Below are 18,775 nucleotides of genomic sequence, written 5' to 3'. Positions count from 1 at the left end.
TACATCCTTCTGTCAGCGCAATACGCGTTTACCATCAACCCCTTTTCCCCTGTATCAAAAAGCAAAGTAACTATTAAATTATTAAAAAACCCCCATGTTTGGTACCGAAGGAGATTAAATTGGGTCAAACTAAGACCTACTGCAGCTGGTGCATTACACAGCCCGTGTGCCAGAGAAAAGGACACCAGGGAGAGAGCTGTGCTTAAGGGAAACTGTTATCAGCACCCGATGTTGCCCCACGGCTGGCTCGGGCTGTCATTTATTTCACTTCACAGTGCATTTTGTCTTACATCATTATCTTGCTTTCATTGCTGACCTTCCCGCGACAGCCAGCAGGGCTGTGATGCAGTGCACCACACCAGGGGTTTGAACAATTTCAGTTACACGTTTGTGTTGAATTAATGCACAATTCATAGTGGTGTAAGAAGAAAAATCAAGTTATTGGAAACCGACTGACAGTAACTTTACCAAAACACTTTTGCCACTTACATTTTTAACCCTTTGCCTTTATCACTACATAACATTACATGGATTTACTAAAACTGTTACCAGCAAGTACAGCAGAACATTGTTAAACCACATTTATAAAGCTAAAACCCATTCCCTTCTCTCCCATGTCACAGATCAGAGCACGTGACAGAGCAAAACATCACCAAACCTGCGCCTCAGAGCAGGTACTTCATGGTACAATGCCACAGTGCAGCAGTGGGTCTTCCACAGGAGATTAAAATAGCAGCAAGCCCTCATTACAATGCATAATAGATCAGAAAGCCACAATTTCAGAGAGCTTATAGTATCTGGGGCTTCATGAAAGGCCAGTGAACATTCTACTCTAATTACTTGCATCAAGGGAAAAATAAAAATAAAACCAGCATTCATTTAAAAAGCCTCAAAAAGCAGAATTCATACAAAATGAAAAATATTCAAACATTTTTACAGTAGTTTACTACCTTTACTAAATGGCACCAGATTTCAAGTGGTCATGTGAAAGAAAAAAAAAATCAGTAACATTTCACATTTTGCCTGAAGGTTATTCTAGAAGCAGAATTTCTATCTTTGTATTTGCTGCTAGAAGGAAGAAGTAAATGTGAATTTGAGTATTGACGAATCTTTAATCTATACATCTTCTCATTTGGTTTGACTCAGTAAGTAGAAAAGATTTTCCATACTCAAGTTATCTACAGATTATGTCTATATATAAAAAAATGTGTGGATATATACATTTAATACATACACACACGCTCATACGTATATACACAAACTGGTAATGGATCCTCTCCCCTCCACCGCGGTGACCCGCTGAACCCCTGCACCGCGTCAGAACCTGCTTTAAGGCTGCACAGGGTATCCATTATGGGACAAGACACAGGCAGTTGCTCTTGGTCTGGGCTATAATTGTTCCACCTCATGATCTATTGTTACACTTCTAGTTGTGCATGACGAAATTTCAATAACTTAGAATTTGTTGTATAAAAACAATTCCAGAAACAGAACTCCCTTACTCAAGGAAGATCCCCGCTCCCACCCCCAACATTGTTTTTGCTAACTGATTACAGAAGTCAAACTAAATCACATCAGAAACCGCAAACACACTCTTTTGTCTTAATCTAAACTAACGTGCATCAGAACATTCTGCAGCGTGGCGTCCTTCGATTTTCTCATCTTCTCAATTGCCCTGTGGAGATCCTGCTGCTGCACAGGCCGAATTTCATCTTCATCATGACTTCAAAAGAAAGAAAGAAAGAAAGAAAGAAAAAAAAGCAAGATAATTATTCAGGTGCTGTGTAACAGCTATGCAAATGATGAGAAGTAATCGCTGGAAGTAGCAGCTCTGACATGGATCCAGCATTACACTGGAAACACGCCTCTGTCCACGCACGTATTACCTGCAAGTATGGGAGATAATCAGAGGAACATCACAGCAAGCGGATTTAGGCACGTGCAAGAGTGTTACCAGCATTTAAGCCTGGTAATACAGCACAGTAATATGACTCTCTTGTTAGTTCATGCCACCTCCAGCTTGACACCTTGGAACAAATACTCTTATTTTCATCGTCAAAATGAATGAAGGTAACTTATTTCTTGGGTTTTTTCATTGTATAGTGGCAATTTGTCAGGAAAAAAGAGAACCTCCTGCTTTCTCCTGTGAATCAAGCACGGTTTTTTAAACCTCCATAAATTTGCAATTCAAATCAGAAAATACAAACTAATAATTGAGCAGCATGTAGCACCCAACCCCAGAGCGTTCAAAACTGCTGTTCAGTTATCATAAGAGACAGAATAAAGGCACATACGTCTCTTCTTCACAGGCGGAATTAACATATTCCCTGACACAGAGGAGTGCTGCATCCCGGCACATTTCTTTCAGGTCACTGCCCGAGAAGCCATCAGTCTCTTTAGCAACTTCGAGGAGATCTACACGCCTGTCCACCTGTCCAAAAACAAGAGGAAAGAGCATGAAAACTGAAGTCTTTTTTCTACAAAGACAAGAAACAGTCACCTCTAAGTATTTTTACTTGCCCTAAGAACATCTTTTTCAGTCTTGACTTTTTTTTTTTGAGAGCTAAAAGCAAGTTATTTCATTAACTTACAGCTTGAACCCTCCAAGTAGTTAATTTAATGAAATGAAACTGATGCTTCACCTAACAAAACTCTGTAGCTGATGGGAAAAAGAGAATGAACAGGCAACTGAAAGCGCACCACCATATTTGGTACATTCTGTTACTGACAAAGCTCCTATGTGGTTTTGGAAGCCTACTGGGTGGCAAAAACTGGATCACAGAAATATCAACCCATTTTCCCAAATTCCCACATAAGTTTCCTGCAACAGCACTGCTTTTTTTGGTAAAGGGCTCAATCAGACCCTGCGTGCAGGGTAATTGTCTACAGATCTCTTTATCTGTAGACACAGAACACTACCCAGCGCATCACCCTTCACAGCCAAAGACTCTTTTTTTTTTTTTTAATACATTATTTGAAAGAGTACCTTTTGTTTTCATAAACATTTCCTTTGACCAGTAACGAGCAAGGCTGGAAAACGTTCCCGTTACATTTACATTTTGTTGTTGCCACCCATCAGTGCAAAATACGAACTTCAAAAGCAGTTGTTCACTACATCAGCAATTCAGTTGTTTGTTGAGTTACTGAACAACTGCTCCTACTTTATACAACCATGAAATGGGGAACTGTGAGGCAAAATAACGTGCCTAACTCCACACACTGGATCAGAGGCTGAACTCATTCCAGCCAGGACCCCATGTTTATTCAGACTGTTCACAGAACCTCTGGTAACAGCCCCTTCTGGCACATTTCCCAATGCATCAGTATTTTATTTTCAAAAAGCTGAAGCCAAACTAGTCTAATAAAAGGCTGAAATGAAGGGGTGACGACTTCTAAGAGGGAAACTATTTTGTGGTCATGAAGGTAAAGTCCCAGTTGTAGTCTTTGCTGCTTCCAGCTACCCCTTCAACCCATGTGCTCCCCAGGATAACCCTGATAACACGCCGACATCCACCAAGCACCTTTCCAATTCCCCACCATCCCTCCCACTCTCCTTGAAGGACAAGGGTTACAGTCATACTCTCCTGTTGGCTCAGATCTTGAGCTTGTAGTTGAGCCCCAGCTCCCCGACCTACAACGTTGCACGCAGCGCTCTGGTTTGGGTCTGGAGCAAGCCATCTGGCTCTCCAGGCATGGAAATAAAGGCAAAAGCAGCAGCTGGCTTACACCGAAGTGCCTCCTACAGACACTACAGTTTGGCTGCCTTGAAGTGCTTTGCTTTACAGCGCGATCCTGCACACAAATACCGAAGTCAGTAACAGTCAGCTGTCGATATGCAATGCATTTGCTCAATGTGGGGCTGAAGGCCATCAAGAATTGAACAGAGCAGTGCAGCTGGCTAAGAATAAATAGAAAATGGCATGAACAAGGATTTCCCTTTGAGTGAGAAAAGAAGAAAAAAGATTTCAGACAGGCAGGGAAAACGGAGGACATGACTACATATGTCATGTGAAGGACTGCAGGAAGTTTGTCACCCTGGCTGAAAATAAGCTGGGCTTGAGAGATCCAATTCTTCCTCCTATGGGATAACAATACAGGCTGATTTTTTTCTCCCCTGAAAAACGTTATTTGTCTGGCTGTGATTCACTGCCAGGTGCTTGATATACCTTGCATTCTTTCAGGTCCATATTCAGGAGCTGATCTAGGTTTTTGCTGAAGGCTTTAAGGCCAAGGTGCTGCAACTCCCAGGCCCAGCTGCTGACGCAAAGGAGCCACAAAGCCCACTTGCGTGCAAGGACTGGGTGGCTGCAGATACACAGGGAGCCTGTATAGAGGTCTGTTATCTGGCATACCTCCCTAACAGCTCCTGAAGAGACATTTGAGTCTGAAATCACCACTGGCAAGAGATGCTTTAGTTTGAGATTTCCTGCAAACAGGTCAGCTCTTCCTCCACAACTCCTTTGGCATTTCATAGCAGTTCCATTTTCACATCTATGTCTAGTATTTTGTGAAAAAGCCAACCTATATTCTAATCCCAAACAAACAATCCAAAATGACCATTTGCAAAGCAGTGGACCTCCCCAATACCTCAGCCATTTGCAATAAGCTGTGATTTTTAGGCCTCTCAAAAAATGTAAGTTGATTTTACTAATGAATGATATTTATTAGGATAGACCTCAACCAAGAGACACTTTGCAACATTAACTTCAAGACAATTAGTGCTGCAGACTAAATTTGGCAGGAACCTCCGATAACACGGGTCCCGTATGCTGCCAACAGACACTACCAGATGTGCTCACACCTACCCCTTCCCCTCACCTTGGAATGCAGATAGCGACACGAACACCATACAATATTAGTAACAACACCTATAGTAGTTTTCCTCTAAAGGAAATAGGAACTATGGATGAAAGTGCAAAAAGCAGCACTGTCAAAAAATGTCATTCCTCCTTTCTTGACTTGAGCCAATAAACTGTATGGAGTTAAAAAAAAAAAAAAAAAAATCAGTATTTCTTCTCTCTGCTTCATGATGTCTTGAAATTTCTTTCACTGATCAAAGTGATTTCCAAACAAGATTCACCTTCATCATCTTTAGGGAGACAAATATATTATCTTGTTATGTAACAAGAAAATGGAGACAGAGAAATTAAGTAATTTTCCTCAGATGGTGATTCACCACAAAATCCAAGCCTGCTGCTCTGACTGAGGCTCATGCTTAAACCAGGAGGCAACTCTACTGCTTTAATTTAACACCACATCTAAAACCACAAAAGATTCCTAAATTATAATCAGAAATATCCTGGTAGATAACCTCTACCTTTCTCCAAGGCAGTCAATTATAAAACGTGTTTTCTACAACTCCAGAGCTTGCACTCATGAAAACAAGTAATAAAGGAAACTAACCAGTAGAAGAAGTCTACTTACGTTTTCATTTTTCAAAATTAGCTTCAAGATTGCTTCTCTTTGTTTCAGAGCCTTAAACAAAAGAGACTAAAGTTATGAGAGTACAAAAATAAACATATCTAACACCTATCTCAATTTTGCACAGCGTGGGTTTTCAGTGACACAAGCTGACCCCTCAAGTGGGAGATGTGATACACACTAAGGAAACCTATCTGATGGCAAATCACTCAGCAAAATGAGATCTAGGGTACTCAGACTCCAGGAGCACGTGAAACTAAACATTTGAGCATACACATTTACATTAACTACAGGGAAGGGGAAAATACACTGACATTTAGTCTTACTTTGCCCTAAGTGAAAGCAGCTGCCTCCTAAGATTTCCCATTATCTTTAACAGCAGGCAGGTGCTCTAGATCTAGGGGACGCCTTCCATACTTTGCTAAATCAGACGAAGAGGATAAATATTTTTTTTTTAAGCTGAATAGTTTAACTCTATAGATGATGCTTAGGAAATTTTAAGCAATATAATTCCCATACTGTGATAATGTTACTGAAAGAAACAGTTAAGTCCTGAGCATATCCTTAATAGAATGTGAAACACAGGCAGCAAAGAGACTCTTTTTTTGCATCTCTCAAAATCAAAACTTATTCTAAATTCCCTTTCGTTGTTAAAAAGGGAAAAACTGACCCCAAAGATACTCTGGCAGCTGAACAGTTGATACTCTGTCCCAAAAAATACTTCTTCCATTTCCCCCTGCCTTGCAGATAACTTCTTATGAGTAATTTTGGGCATTTTAATCTCAAAGTTAGTTATAAAATCTGCGAGGCTTTAGCTACTCAGCAGCCATACTACCTGTGCACACTTCCAATCCACAGCACATAAATTATCTTGGCCCTCAATAAAAGGTTGGTTGTATCACAAAGTACCACAGGCAAGAAGAAGAGACAAGCGGCAAGTCTGCGAGATGGCTCAAGTGGGGTAAGGCAAGTTACGTGCCTGCGCCCTACATGACACCTCCCGTTCTAATTATGATCCTGGGAGAGGGAGCCAGCCCCTGTGATATCCTGAGGCACTGCTGCCTGCAGATAATTCACCCTTCTAATGATGGATCTCAATAGAAAGACATGATAAAGTACTAAAATACACATCCTTGCCCCTTATTAATTCAAGGAAAATTTGCAGATGAGTCAGGTGCCTGCTCATAGGGTTTCATACATAGCAGAAAAGCAGTTACTAGGTTAATAAGGCTTTGTTTCAAAAAGTATCCACCCACAAGGAGTGAAAGCCAGTTCAAACAACATGGGTCTGGGAACGCAACTACTCTCTTGCACAATCAAGAAGAGTTTTCCTCCTCCAGTTTTGTCTCTATGTCTATGCAAAAAATTAATAATGAAGGGTATTTCTGTAGCCAGAAGGGAATACAGACAACCACGACTGAACTCTTTATAATATTGATATCAAACTGTCTTGTGATATCGCTAAGTGTTTGAAGGTGACTAAAATACCTTGAAAAGGATGGCAACAGCACAATTTATAGTAAGGGTAACAGTGTTGTGGCTGGCATAATTGACAAAGACCTTAATTACTGTCTGTTTGGCATAAAACATCAGTGGAATAAAAAGAGTTTTCCAGATTGCTTGTAGTGCCTGACTATGGAAAGGCTCGAGAAGAATGTAGGCTTTGGTATGTGGATTTCATTCCCTCTTCTCTCCTCAAGAACTAAATACTGTGTATCGGGAAGATACAAACGGTAGTCAGTATGTACCTGCTTCTTGACACTATCTGACCTGGGTGCCACTCTCCCCGTAGGCAAGTGTGTGCAGTCACTTCTGTGCTTTTTGTGGTTGTTTTCAATTAGAACTAAGCTCTTTGCAGAGTGCAGCGTCTAAGCCACTCCACTCTTACAGATGAAGAAAATGGGTGGGAAGCTCTCAGAGCACATGGAGCTGTTTCAGATAGAACACCCAAGGAATCAAGATTTCTGTGAGAAACTTCACCTTAAAAAGCAAAGTTACATATGTGCTCCTGAAAAACTAAAAGCAGATCAAAATAATACAGTATTTCTTTGAAATAAACAAAACCAGAGACGTGCGTTTCCTGGCTGATAAAGGCACCTGCTTGTAGCTCAGCCACTAGGCACATTGTTCAGGCAAACCTGGCAAGACTTACAGGTTGGTTGATGTGAAACCGGGTCGGCATTCTTCTCATGATTGCAGAGTCAAGATCCTGAGGACGGTTGGTGGCTCCCATCACTATTACCTGTACACACCAAGAGAAAAGCTAGTCAACCTGAAACCAGCTTTTGAAAACATCGCTGTATTGGAGTTTCAAAACCAAACACGTGACTCTTCCACACTTTATCAAGAACATCGACATTTAAAGAAGTTACATAAGGTTTCCTGGTGATTTCAGCAACTGGATTTAAACAGGCAGCTTAAGAGAGCACTGGTACCACAGAGTACCATCTGGCTGGAGATTTTTCACAGCAGTCTGAAGCTTTCTAAGCCCAATCTCACAGCTCAAACACTAAGCAGTAACCCAAAACCTCTGCTTGTAAGTCTTGCTGATGTCTCTTTAGTTCCTGGTGGTCTGGAAGGAACTTGAAAGGATACGTTTTAGTAAGGTATAAAACGTGTGGCATTTTTGTGCTGTGTTTTAAACAAGAAAGGCAATCAGTTCACCAGGACAACAAAACTGGCAGCCTTTGCATGTACTAAAATGTTGTTTCTTTTTTTTTTTAAGCATTCAGAAAAGCACTAAAAGTCAGTAAGAATCTATATGCACTGGTATATTGTAACGGCAGCACATTAGATTGTATAAGCCAAGTTCAATAGAAGGAGAGTATTTACCACATTTGGCTGCACTCCAGTTATGAGTTTAAGAACAACTTTACTTACCATTCACATCAGCCTTGTTTTCTCATTTGTTATTGTAAGTTATGTACATTGCAAACATCCAGTCACAAAAGTGAAAAATGTCAGGGAAATTAATCTCCTACCCATACAGTTTCCTGACATGATTCTGGTCTTTTGCCTGGGATCACTGTTTCGCAGCCAGCCCTGGCAGCTCCAGCAGCCCCTGGCCAGGCTGGCTTGTATGTCCCGGAGCAGAGTCACCCTGCCACCTAGAGGTTTAATTATACGGTGGCAAATTGCTACGTGTGGAAAAAGCCAAAAGGCGCATTTTTCTCCCAGGCTCCTGCAGCCTTCACCTTCTAGGAAGCGTTAGGCGTGCCAGCGCTTTGCACTTGCCTGTGTGCCAAACGCAAGCCACTGTTTGGCTGAGCTGCCTCTTGCAAAGAGGCATCGCTGTACCCACACTGTGCTTCCCTGGCCCAACGCTGGACCCGAAGTGTTGCTCCCTCTGTGCTACTGCAGCTGAGAGGCCTTCCCAAAAATCATAGAATCACAGAGCGGTCTGGGTGGGAAGGGACCTTTACAGGTCGTTTAGTCCAATCCTCTGCAGCAAGCAGGGGCATCTTCAACTAGAGCAGGTTGCTCAGAGCCCCGTCCAACCTGACCTGGGATGTTTCCAGGGATGGGGCATCGACCACCTCTCTGGGCAACCTGGGCCAGGGCTTCACCATCCTCGTCAAAAATTTCTTCCGTATATCTAGTCTGAATCTACCCTCTTCTAGGTTAAAATCTGTCCTGGTTTCGGTTGGGTTAATTTTCTTCCTAGTAGCTGCTATAGTGCTGTGTTTTGGATTGGGGATGAAAATAATGTTGATAATGTGCTGATGTTTTCAGTTGTTGCTGAGCGGTAAAGGACTGTCCAGCTTCCCATGCGGGCCTGCCAGAGAGGAGGCTGGGGGGCATGGGAAGCTGGGAGGGGACACAGCCAGGACAGCTGACCCCCACTGCCCAAAGGGATATTCCATACCATACGGCGTCGTGCTGAACGTATGAACTGGGGGAGTTGCCTAGGGGAGGCCACTGCTCAAGAACTGGCTGCACATCGGTCGGCGGGTGGTGAGCAATTGCATTGTGCATCACTTGTTTCGTACATCCTTTTACCATTACCATTCCCCCCCCTGCCCTTTCTGTCCTATTAAACTGTCTTCATCTCAACCCATAAATTTTACTTATTCTTTTCCCCCCAATTCTCTCCCACATCCCACTGGGGCAGGAGGGGAGTGAGCAAAGGGCTGTGTGGTGTTTACCTGCCTGCCAGGTTAAACCACAAAAAACGTCACCCCTTGTCCTGTCGCTACAGGCCCTGCTAAAGAGTCTGTCCCCATCTTTCCTGTCAGCCCCCTCTCAGCCCTGGCAGCTGCACTAAGGTCTCCCCGGAGCCTTTTCTGCTCCAGGCTGAGCCCCCCCAGCTCTCCCAGCCTGTCCTCCCAGCAGAGCTGTTCCAGCCCTCGCAGTGTTGCTGGGGCCTCCTCTGGCCCCGCTCCAGCAGGTCTGCGTATGCAGGTTCTGTGAACGTGGGACCCCCCCCAGGGCACAAATGTGGCTGTACGGGGCTTCCAGACTTGAACTGTCCCTTCAAGCAGCACAGCTCTGTTTTCCAGGCACTGTGCCCCCAAGTTCCTGTCGGGCTCAAGACTATATCCTTGGCAGGTTTAGCCGAAAGCTGAACATGCTTTTCAGGTGCAATCAACACAGGAACAAATAACATTAATCGCAACACATTTTCTACTAGCATTTGGAATTTTCATTACTGTAACAAAAGCCAAATTTAATCCTTATTCAAAGGAAATTTGTTTGGCAAGAATCAGACAAGCAACCCAAAGCTCCCATGTAAACATTTGTAATTAACAAAAGAGCCCAGCAAGCTGGTTGTCAAAAACCTGAGACAATGCAAATGTCAAAGCCGTCACTTAAAAAACACTTCCTGAATTACAATGACTTCTCAGGGAGGAGCCTGAAATACGGTATTGAAAGAAGACATTGCTGCTGAAAAACCTCCCAGAAACCTGATCAACCCCTGCAGTGTCTCCAGCCAGTGGTTTGCATTGCATTTTACTTCGGTGGGTCCCCACCCTGGCAGAGGCAAACGAGGAAAGGACAAGAGTACCTTGTTCCGGCTCTGCACACTCAACTCTAGACATGGGTAAGACCACAGATTGTCTTACTGCAGGGAATGAACAACTTGACTTGCTCCAAGAAGTTGTTGGTATATTGGGAGAAAAGATACAAATTCAAACACTGGAAGAAAAGTGTGCTCACAAGATCACATTAGCTTCCAGTTAAGCGTTCATACCATTGGCCTCTTTTTAATGGTAAGCAAACACTCTGCTTTAAAGCTCCTCAGTATATATATTCACTGTGTTCAAATCAGTTTTAAAAAAAAAAATTAACCAAAAAAAATCTTTAGCACAAACTTGAGAGAAGAGAAAAAGCAGATTTTACAACAAAAGAACTAATGGAGGTCAGAGCATCGGAACCCATTCACAGAAAAATACAGACTAAAAAGGCTGAAAAATTTAAAATCGGAGAATAATCAGCCTTTTTAAAGTCCTTAAAAAGATTGCTCCAGGCAACAGTTCAGAAACATACCAAGCAGGCTTTCATCTATGCTACATTCAAGTGATTTATTTCATAAGTGGTTTTTGTTTGTTTGTTTTTACAGCACCAGCCTCTTCGGCCCCGCCCCCAAAATACAATACTTCTGTTGAGATTATGGGAGGGCAACAAGAAGCACACAGGAATAATGGGATGGAAGCTCAGCTCTATTACTATTTGGCTTTTGATAACATCAACTTATCTACCCTTTCAGATTAACTCCAGAGTCTAGTGCTTGTCTAATGCTAGTGTAATGCTTTTCTGGAAACAAACGAAGCAACCTGCAACTGGGATGAATCTTTCTCAGATCTTTCAATAGCTTTCCTGAAATCAAAGTTTCATTTCACCTAAAGAAAACATTGTTGACAAAAAGTTTTTCAAAACAGTTTAAAAATTCCCAATTTTGACAGCTCAAACTATACAGCTATATTATCGAGACTTAAAACACTTCTGAAAATAACACCTCTTAATTAAAATCAAAATACCCACAGAAACAGTCTTCTCAAGAAGAAAAATGATCTATTAATATAACTCATCTCATTCCCATAATATACTGGTCATCACTAACACTGACAGGTAAAGAAACTCTTTTGGCAATTATTACTACATACGATCTGCTACTCTTCCCAAATGGCTCGACACACAATAACTGAGAGGGAAGAATCACGTTACTTTTGTCGTCACCCTTTGTACTTACTTGGCAGTTATAATCGGTGTCCAGTCCATCCCACAGACTCATGAACTGAGCTTTCATCATAGCTGTAGCTTCATGGTCAGAACTCGATCGACTTCGTAAGAAGGAGTCTGTATTAAAGGATTCAGTAAAGCAGTTTATTTTCAATCCTGCCATAGAAACTATGCTGTTTGATTTCTCATGTGCAGACTTGTGCTATTCTCTACTGTGTAAATACAGTCAACAAATGAAACACACTTCTTACGATGAAGAATAGGAAAGTGAAATCTCACTATATTTGAAAGCACATCTTTTAAACTACATTACACGAGTATGTACCTATCGCATGAGATTGTCCCAAATCTTGTGCTGCCAATTTTCACTTTCCTGAATTCATGGAAAGTGTAACGTTCATCTTAATTTCTCATGCAGAGATGGAAGCATTCAGAGTCTGGTAAGCTAGAAGACACCAAAGCACAGGAGAACAGCAAGCTGCAGGACTGACGTAAAGTAAGGTATATACTTTGTTATGCAGAGCTCTAACTCTGCTAGTGGTTGCCTAAAGAATTTCCAACAGCTGGAAGAACACCACATTTTTTCACACCTATACAAAAGGATAAAAAGCAGCTTAAGAATGTAGCCCCTGCATAAACCTAAACTGTGGAGAGGGTAAAAGCTTCATCAGGCTCTGTTTCTGCAAACTGTACAACTTACTCTAAGAAGCGCCAGTGCTATGAAACACGGAGCAATTTTAACTGAACTGCTCAAGTTCACAGGGACTCAAACACTAATGTGACAAGTCCAAATGCGCTGAACAACTGGCAGCTTTGCTGTCTTCCTAGTTAAACTTCCCCACCTACTTCTTCAGCCGTATTAAACTATTATTCCTGAGCTCTCCTAAACCTTTATTTTATTTTCCATTACTTGCCCTCACGGCAGAAGCATTGAAGTGTGTCTGGTGATGGGTTTCCTGGACAAGTAGTTCCCTTGACAGAAGAAAAAGCTTTCCTCTTAAACCACCTTAGCCCAACCAAAAATAAGCAGCAACTTGTTCTACTTGTAATTTCCTCCACTAACACGAGGGAGAAATACACTGTTTTTCCTAATTTGCCATCATTACTTTGCAATACTATTTATATTATTAAACCTTGCTCCATTATCACTTTTTAAGGCACAGATGACAGCAGATCAATATACCCATCAACTTGAACCTAGAGTTTAATGTCATTCTGCTATAGTTACTTACAAAAAAAAAAAAAATAGATTTTTACCTATTTCATCAATAAAAATGATGGACGGTTGGAGTTTTATAGCAAGGGAGAAGACAGCAGCAGCCAGTTTTTGAGACTCTCCATACCATTTGTCCGTCAGTGTTGAAGGCTGGAGGTTAATAAATCGACAACCTGCTTCCTTTGCTGTAGCTTTGGCGATCAGTGTTTTGCCACAACCAGGAGGGCCATAGAGAAGTACTCCTGAAAAAGTAACGACGTTAATGCTCTCTGGTCGCTGTACAGAAAACAGGCTTTGGTATGACAGACCAGATAGCGTCCAGGCTTCTATTTTATCCAAGTTTTAAAAGATAAGAAACCAAGTTACACACTATTCCATCAAAACAAATACAGAGTTATTTAAAATATCCTTATTATAAAATTAAAGCTAAGAATATCTAAAAACGGGTATGGTGAAATTGAAGGGAGACTTTTGTCTGAAAGATTACTTTTATTACTATGATTATAAAGGTTACATAAAACTAAAACCCTATTTATTTCCTGTAAGCCTTTGACAAGCCTTGTTTATAGCCAGTTTCAGCCTTGCTAATAAAACTTAGCACAGAGAGGGCAGAAAAAAAAAAAGTGCCCACAAACATTTTAAAGACATTACCCACAATTAAATATGACATCTCATATTATTTTTAAACTTGTCATAGTGAAAGAATTCACAGTAGTGTTTTTCTAACATAGTTGTAAAGAAAATAATTTAAAGAAAAAAAAAAAAGACAAACAAGCCTGAAATACAGAGAATTACTACATTTTTTTCCTGTTTCTGTGACTGATGACCACAAACATAATTACTCTGAAGGAATGACTTCCTATTAACACACAGTGCAACCCACTAATAAGACTGGGGAGCTTGCCCTGTATGGAAAGTTTGCTTTAAAAAGATAAATAAAAAATAATTTTTTCCTTCAACTTATTAGATCATGACATTAAAGCAATTTTCCAGACAGTTTCAATTTGTGACTTAACAGAAAGTAGCCTGGAAAAATTCATCTAAAAGTGCCTCATTTTCCATCCCTTAGGACATGAAACTGAGATGGTCACAGATACAGGCAGCAACTCATAGTTTTCAGCGAATTTTCAGAAGACAATATTGCAGAGAACAGAGCAGTAAAGATAAACTTTGGCATTTTGTCCAACATTTTAGGTTCAAATTCTGCTAGTTTGCAATAACACACAGCAAATATGGCTGTAAGCATTCCAGCTGAGAGAGTCCAACTTTTGGTTTACTGTTGGAAAGTTAATTTGTCACTCGCCTAGTTTCCTCACTGCCTCAATACTGTGCAACTCAACTCCAGAGAAAATTAAAGGGTCTCCAGAATAAAAATGGGATCTCTGCCTCTTTGAATGACTGGACTTTCTAGGACTAAAACAGGGAGATGTCTGCAAGACTAGCCTACATTGACATCTCATGTTTATGACTTATGTTTCTATGACACCGTAGAAATATTAACCAAGCGTACAAAGTTGCACAGCAGAGTTATAGCTCACCTCTGCCAAAGGATGGGGTATAAGAAGAAAACAAATAGACAATTTAGGCAGTTAAAAATGCAGGCTACATAGACTAGTGCACCAAAATGTAGCATCAGAAACTAAAAAGCAATTATCCCTTCATTATGAAGATGAAACTTACTCACTAGAACTTGATTTCATGGCAAGAGAGGAGGAAAAACCTGAGGGGTTTCCCTGGCATCAGTCCTGATGGTTGCACTTTGGACTGGCAACCCACTTCCTCTTTCCTTTCTGGGTAATTTTTTTTCTTTTTTTTTTAATATCAACATATAAATCTGTAACATTTCCTTCCTACCTTTCGGTGGCTGTAAGAGCCTGGAATTCTCAAACAAATATTTCTTCTTGATGGGCAAAATGACAGTGTCTTTCAAATCTGTAATAACATCATCTAAGCCTGCAATATCACTCCAGGTTACCTAATATGGAAAAACAGCATTAGAAATTATCATTGTAGTCCCTGCTAACAAAAAATATCCACAAGCTTCAAAGTAGTGCAAGGCCTCAAAAATAAAAAAATGCAAGTGATTAAAAAAACCTCTGCTCTCAAAAATGCAATTTTTGTTTTAAATTACAGAAATATGTCATATGTATTTCCATAGCTATATATATATAACAAATAATGTAATCCAAAGTCAAAAATCAAGATCTTCCATGTCTGAAGTGCTTTCATCAGAGCAACATGGAAAACAGTTTCTTACATGCATGCTAAGTGGGTCTACGAGATGTGCAGCAATACTCATTTCGTATTCAGTAAGCTTGACATTTTTCACTCCAATTTGCTTCATTAGTTTTTCAGCCTGGGGGAAATAAAACACCAAGAAAATCAGAGAAAGAAATTGAACGCTTACTTCAAAAATTAGTTTTTAAGGGACTGCTATTTGGAGTCTGAAAAGCTCCTCCCAAAGTCACATATGAAAAGAGGTTAAATCTTTCTGAAGAAGAAGGTTCTGCTATTTCCTAATGACGTGTTGTCACTTGAGTCAAACTAAGTCATATGTCTCAGTTCCCATCAAGTAAGTGTCACATCAGCCCTCCCACTCCCAAAATCCACAAGTCATACACTATGGCCTGAAAGGCAACCAAAATAAACATTAAAACACGGAGTTTGCTGTTTCAGAACAGGTCTGCAGACACACAGGTAACCTCAATAACAAAATCATTCCCATAATCTCTCCAGGAGTTTCCAAAGCCGATATAGGTATGTTACACTTAAAAAAATCCCATTAGTCCTTATAAACTTTGTACAGGATTCAGATGAAAAGCCTGAAACTTGTTATTAAATAGAATTCTAGAGTTCCTTCACATGCTTAATTATCTTAATTCACAACACTGCAAATAATACACACACAGCATGCCTCCCCAACCTCCACAGCACTGCATCAATGAAAGATTAATAGATTTTTTAAAAAAAGATAATTCACAGAAGCCAGCTAATTTTTTCTATGTACTCAAAGTTTTCTTTTTCCCAATTTAAAGGGAAAAGTCATTTGTTATGTCAACACGCTTTCACAATTCAGTTTCTCTTTATACTCAAACTTGCGGTTAAATCTGACATGCTTTTGCGATATTGCAACCTCTTATATAATAGCTGGCACTAGCACAGATTGTGAAAGCTGATTTTTAAAGTGGGGCCAATTTTTTAACTAACAATTTCATTAAAGAAGAAAAGCCACACAAAACAGAATTAGGTTGCTCAAAACTGCTGTTTGAATCTGTGAAATTTGTTTCAGACAGAAAACAAACACAAGTTGTGACATTTCCTTCAATACCTTCCAAAGGAAACGTTTAACTTTTGGTTCTGAAACACACCTAAATCTTTTACCAGAGCGTTAACTTCCATAAATCATTCTAGTTCAACGTAAGGAATGAGGCTTTTCACTTTTTTCTCCCCTTTCCAGGGCATTTTGACTGCTACTGGAGGTGGGGGGAGACGAGAGGGACGAAGTACAAGCTATTCTTAAAAAAAGCATTTGGACAGCAGTGTTCCTCTTTGTCATGAGTAACTATAGTCCCTGTCTCTGCCATTAAGTCGCCAAAAAGCAGCAGAAAATTAAGTTATTTCTGCTCAAGGTTTTAAAAAGCAACAAAGAGACTGATGAGAGCATTATTTAACGTGACTGCTGCTTAGCAAAGTTGTCGGAAGCAGAAATGGCAACAGGACCACACACTTGCAGATAATTAGAGACAACATCACACTTCAGTTCAACAGTTTTTCCATCACTTCAAGCTAGAAATTTTAACATGTTATAAAATGAAAACACTAACAGCCTGGATCCTGAGATTTACTAAAAAATAATTCTAGTTTTTTTGATTATTCCATGAGCTGTTGTCAATTAATTCGTTGGTTATTGCAAGTCCAGTTTTCAGTTAGCGGATTTCTCTGTCTGAACAGTAATGTACAAGACAGCATTTCACAGAAATATTTATGAGTAAAATCCTACCTGTTTCTGAGCTTCTACTTTTTGCTTTCTAGTTGGATCAATGGCATCAACCATCCATTTAATGGTAAAATATGTTACAGCACCAAATATGGTTAAACGAAAAATTAATCCGACCACTTCATTCCGGCTCAGGGGACGTGAGAATGCTTCAGCATGGACCATTTTGCCTCTCAACACTGAATGTAAAAAAACGCAGGGGCAGACAGAAAGAAATAAAATTAAAAGCTGAGAAAACATCTGCCTCACATTTAAACCACATTTTATAAAAACTATTTCCCATGCACACAGTCAGCATAAAGCTTACCATGAATTTATAATGAAATACCTCAACAATAGCACAACCCCAACATATAAAACTGCGTAAGATTAAAATCTGCAGCGCTGAGTATAACAATGGTTTCATTTCTACTTTCAGTACGCAGAGAAGAAATGGCAGTGACAACTTGAGGCCTTACTTCTTGATTGACTACATGCAAAAAGGTCCTGATTTCACTCCTCCCTCAAGACACCTGCATTCTTTTTCTAATATACAATACCCTAATAAAGTAAAAGTAAAGATCATTTTATTTCAGTGCCAAGATTACATTCCCTTAATGGAATTACTGACTTAAATGACTAACACTTTGTGACTGTTATTGACCCAAGAATGCTAAGTCATGGAGACAAAGATTACATTATTTAAACAGGGAGTACTTTTCCCTGAGAGGAAGTTTAAAGGAAAGGCACCCAGCTGCCATATTAAGGAGCGATCGACAGCTTGTATTTGAAGAAAATGAGGTTAAGACCTGGAGCCTGCACCTAGCAGAATAATATATTTTGAGTTATTAATATCCCTGGAAAACGGAAAATGCTGGATGTGGCACACAGCTCTCAAGGGAAAAGGCTGGCTGCTGTACGACACAAACCCAGAAAGTACAGCACTGGGAACGTGCTGCAGAGAGGGAAAAATCTCTTCCTAAAACATTGAAAAATTACTTATGAAGTCGGGGTCGTCTTTTCCTAATCTATGTTCCCCTCAAGTGGCAGTGTTTCGTTTGAGAATCCCCAACGCTCGCCTTGTTCACTGCCCAATTTTCCTACTGCAAGGGCAAAATCAGTGGCAATTCCTTTGGCAGCTTCCAACGCTCCTTGGCTGGTCTCCAAACTGAGCTGCCAGCCAGGGAAAAGCCGGACTACCTACAGCCAAGATATCCTTGAATTCCCCCTTGCTTGGCTAGCAGTCGCGTTATGTCAACCGTGTATTCAACCCAAGGCGATGCCATACCATAGATTCTGTTTACAAGGATTCAGCAGACTAGAATTAAGAGCAGCACTGCAACATGCTTACCAAAAAGACATCAATGGCTCGCTGCTATATTCCAGTGCAGATGCCTAAAATAGTTCTGGGTTTTTTAACTCTTCATTCGCTGTTTAGACATTTAAAAATCAAGGCTGTTGCTGTGCGTACCTGCTTGGAACTCAAATGAAATTTGTCTGCTTAGGCACCTAAGCAAGTAATACAGATCTAGGATGTTCTTAATGTTTTCTTAACCCTGATTTATTAAAATAAAAGGGATTTATATTCAGTGAACCAGGAAAAAAGCTTCCAAAAAAGCCCCACAACCCAATGAAAAAACCGCACTCCTTATGCAATCCTTGCCCTGAATACCGATTGTAAGAAAAATGCTTTAATAGGAGAGAATTTTAAGCGTAACCTTTCCAAACGAAGTACTGCTTACCCTGCACGAATTTTAGTTTTTATTTTCTAGGCAGATCGCCGAGATAACGAGAAGGACAGTAACCGCACAGCAAACCTTAGGTCCGTAAGGCTACCACTGCATTTTGTTTTCGCTCTGCCTGCCTTGCCAACGCTTCAAACATTCAAACAGAAAGCAAAAGGAGAAGCGGTGCTGGTTCCCCTTCTGCTACCACGGCGCGGCCGGAGGGAAAGTTCAGTCACGGGTGGGAAACTCCCGCCT

At 40.6% G+C, this 18,775-nt stretch overlaps 1 protein-coding gene across 1 annotated transcript; it reads right to left on the bottom strand.

The window, feature by feature from the left end:
* Positions 1-1,298: 1,298 nt before the first annotated feature.
* On the bottom strand, positions 1,299-17,094 carry ATAD1 (ATPase family, AAA domain containing 1). The gene is made up of 9 exons (XM_010290711.1): positions 16,818-17,094; positions 15,075-15,173; positions 14,672-14,792; positions 12,859-13,059; positions 11,612-11,718; positions 7,574-7,663; positions 5,425-5,475; positions 2,295-2,431; positions 1,299-1,723 (listed from the first exon to the last, which is right to left on the bottom strand). Exons 1-9 carry the CDS (start codon positions 17,052-17,054, stop codon positions 1,603-1,605), a joined length of 1,164 nt encoding a protein of 387 aa, XP_010289013.1. The 5' UTR covers positions 17,055-17,094; the 3' UTR covers positions 1,299-1,602.
* Positions 17,095-18,775: the final 1,681 nt, after the last annotated feature.

This window comes from Phaethon lepturus, unplaced genomic scaffold, assembly GCF_000687285.1.
Source record: "Phaethon lepturus isolate BGI_N335 unplaced genomic scaffold, ASM68728v1 scaffold6237, whole genome shotgun sequence".
NCBI lineage: Eukaryota > Metazoa > Chordata > Aves > Phaethontiformes > Phaethontidae > Phaethon > Phaethon lepturus.
This window is presented reverse-complemented; position numbering and strand designations above follow the sequence as displayed.

Bases quoted from the DNA above. Each gene is read 5' to 3' on its own strand.
- ATAD1 (XM_010290711.1), bottom strand. From the start codon at position 17,054: ATGTTTTCTCAGCTTTTAATTTTATTTCTTTCTGTCTGCCCCTGCGTT. The intron at 15,174-16,817 runs GTAGGATTTTAC...TATTTCCCCCAG, and splicing joins AAGTAGAAGCTCAGAAACAG to GCTGAAAAACTAATGAAGCA. The intron at 7,664-11,611 runs GTAAGTACAAAG...TGGTGTGTACAG, and splicing joins ACACCGATTATAACTGCCAA to GTAATAGTGATGGGAGCCAC.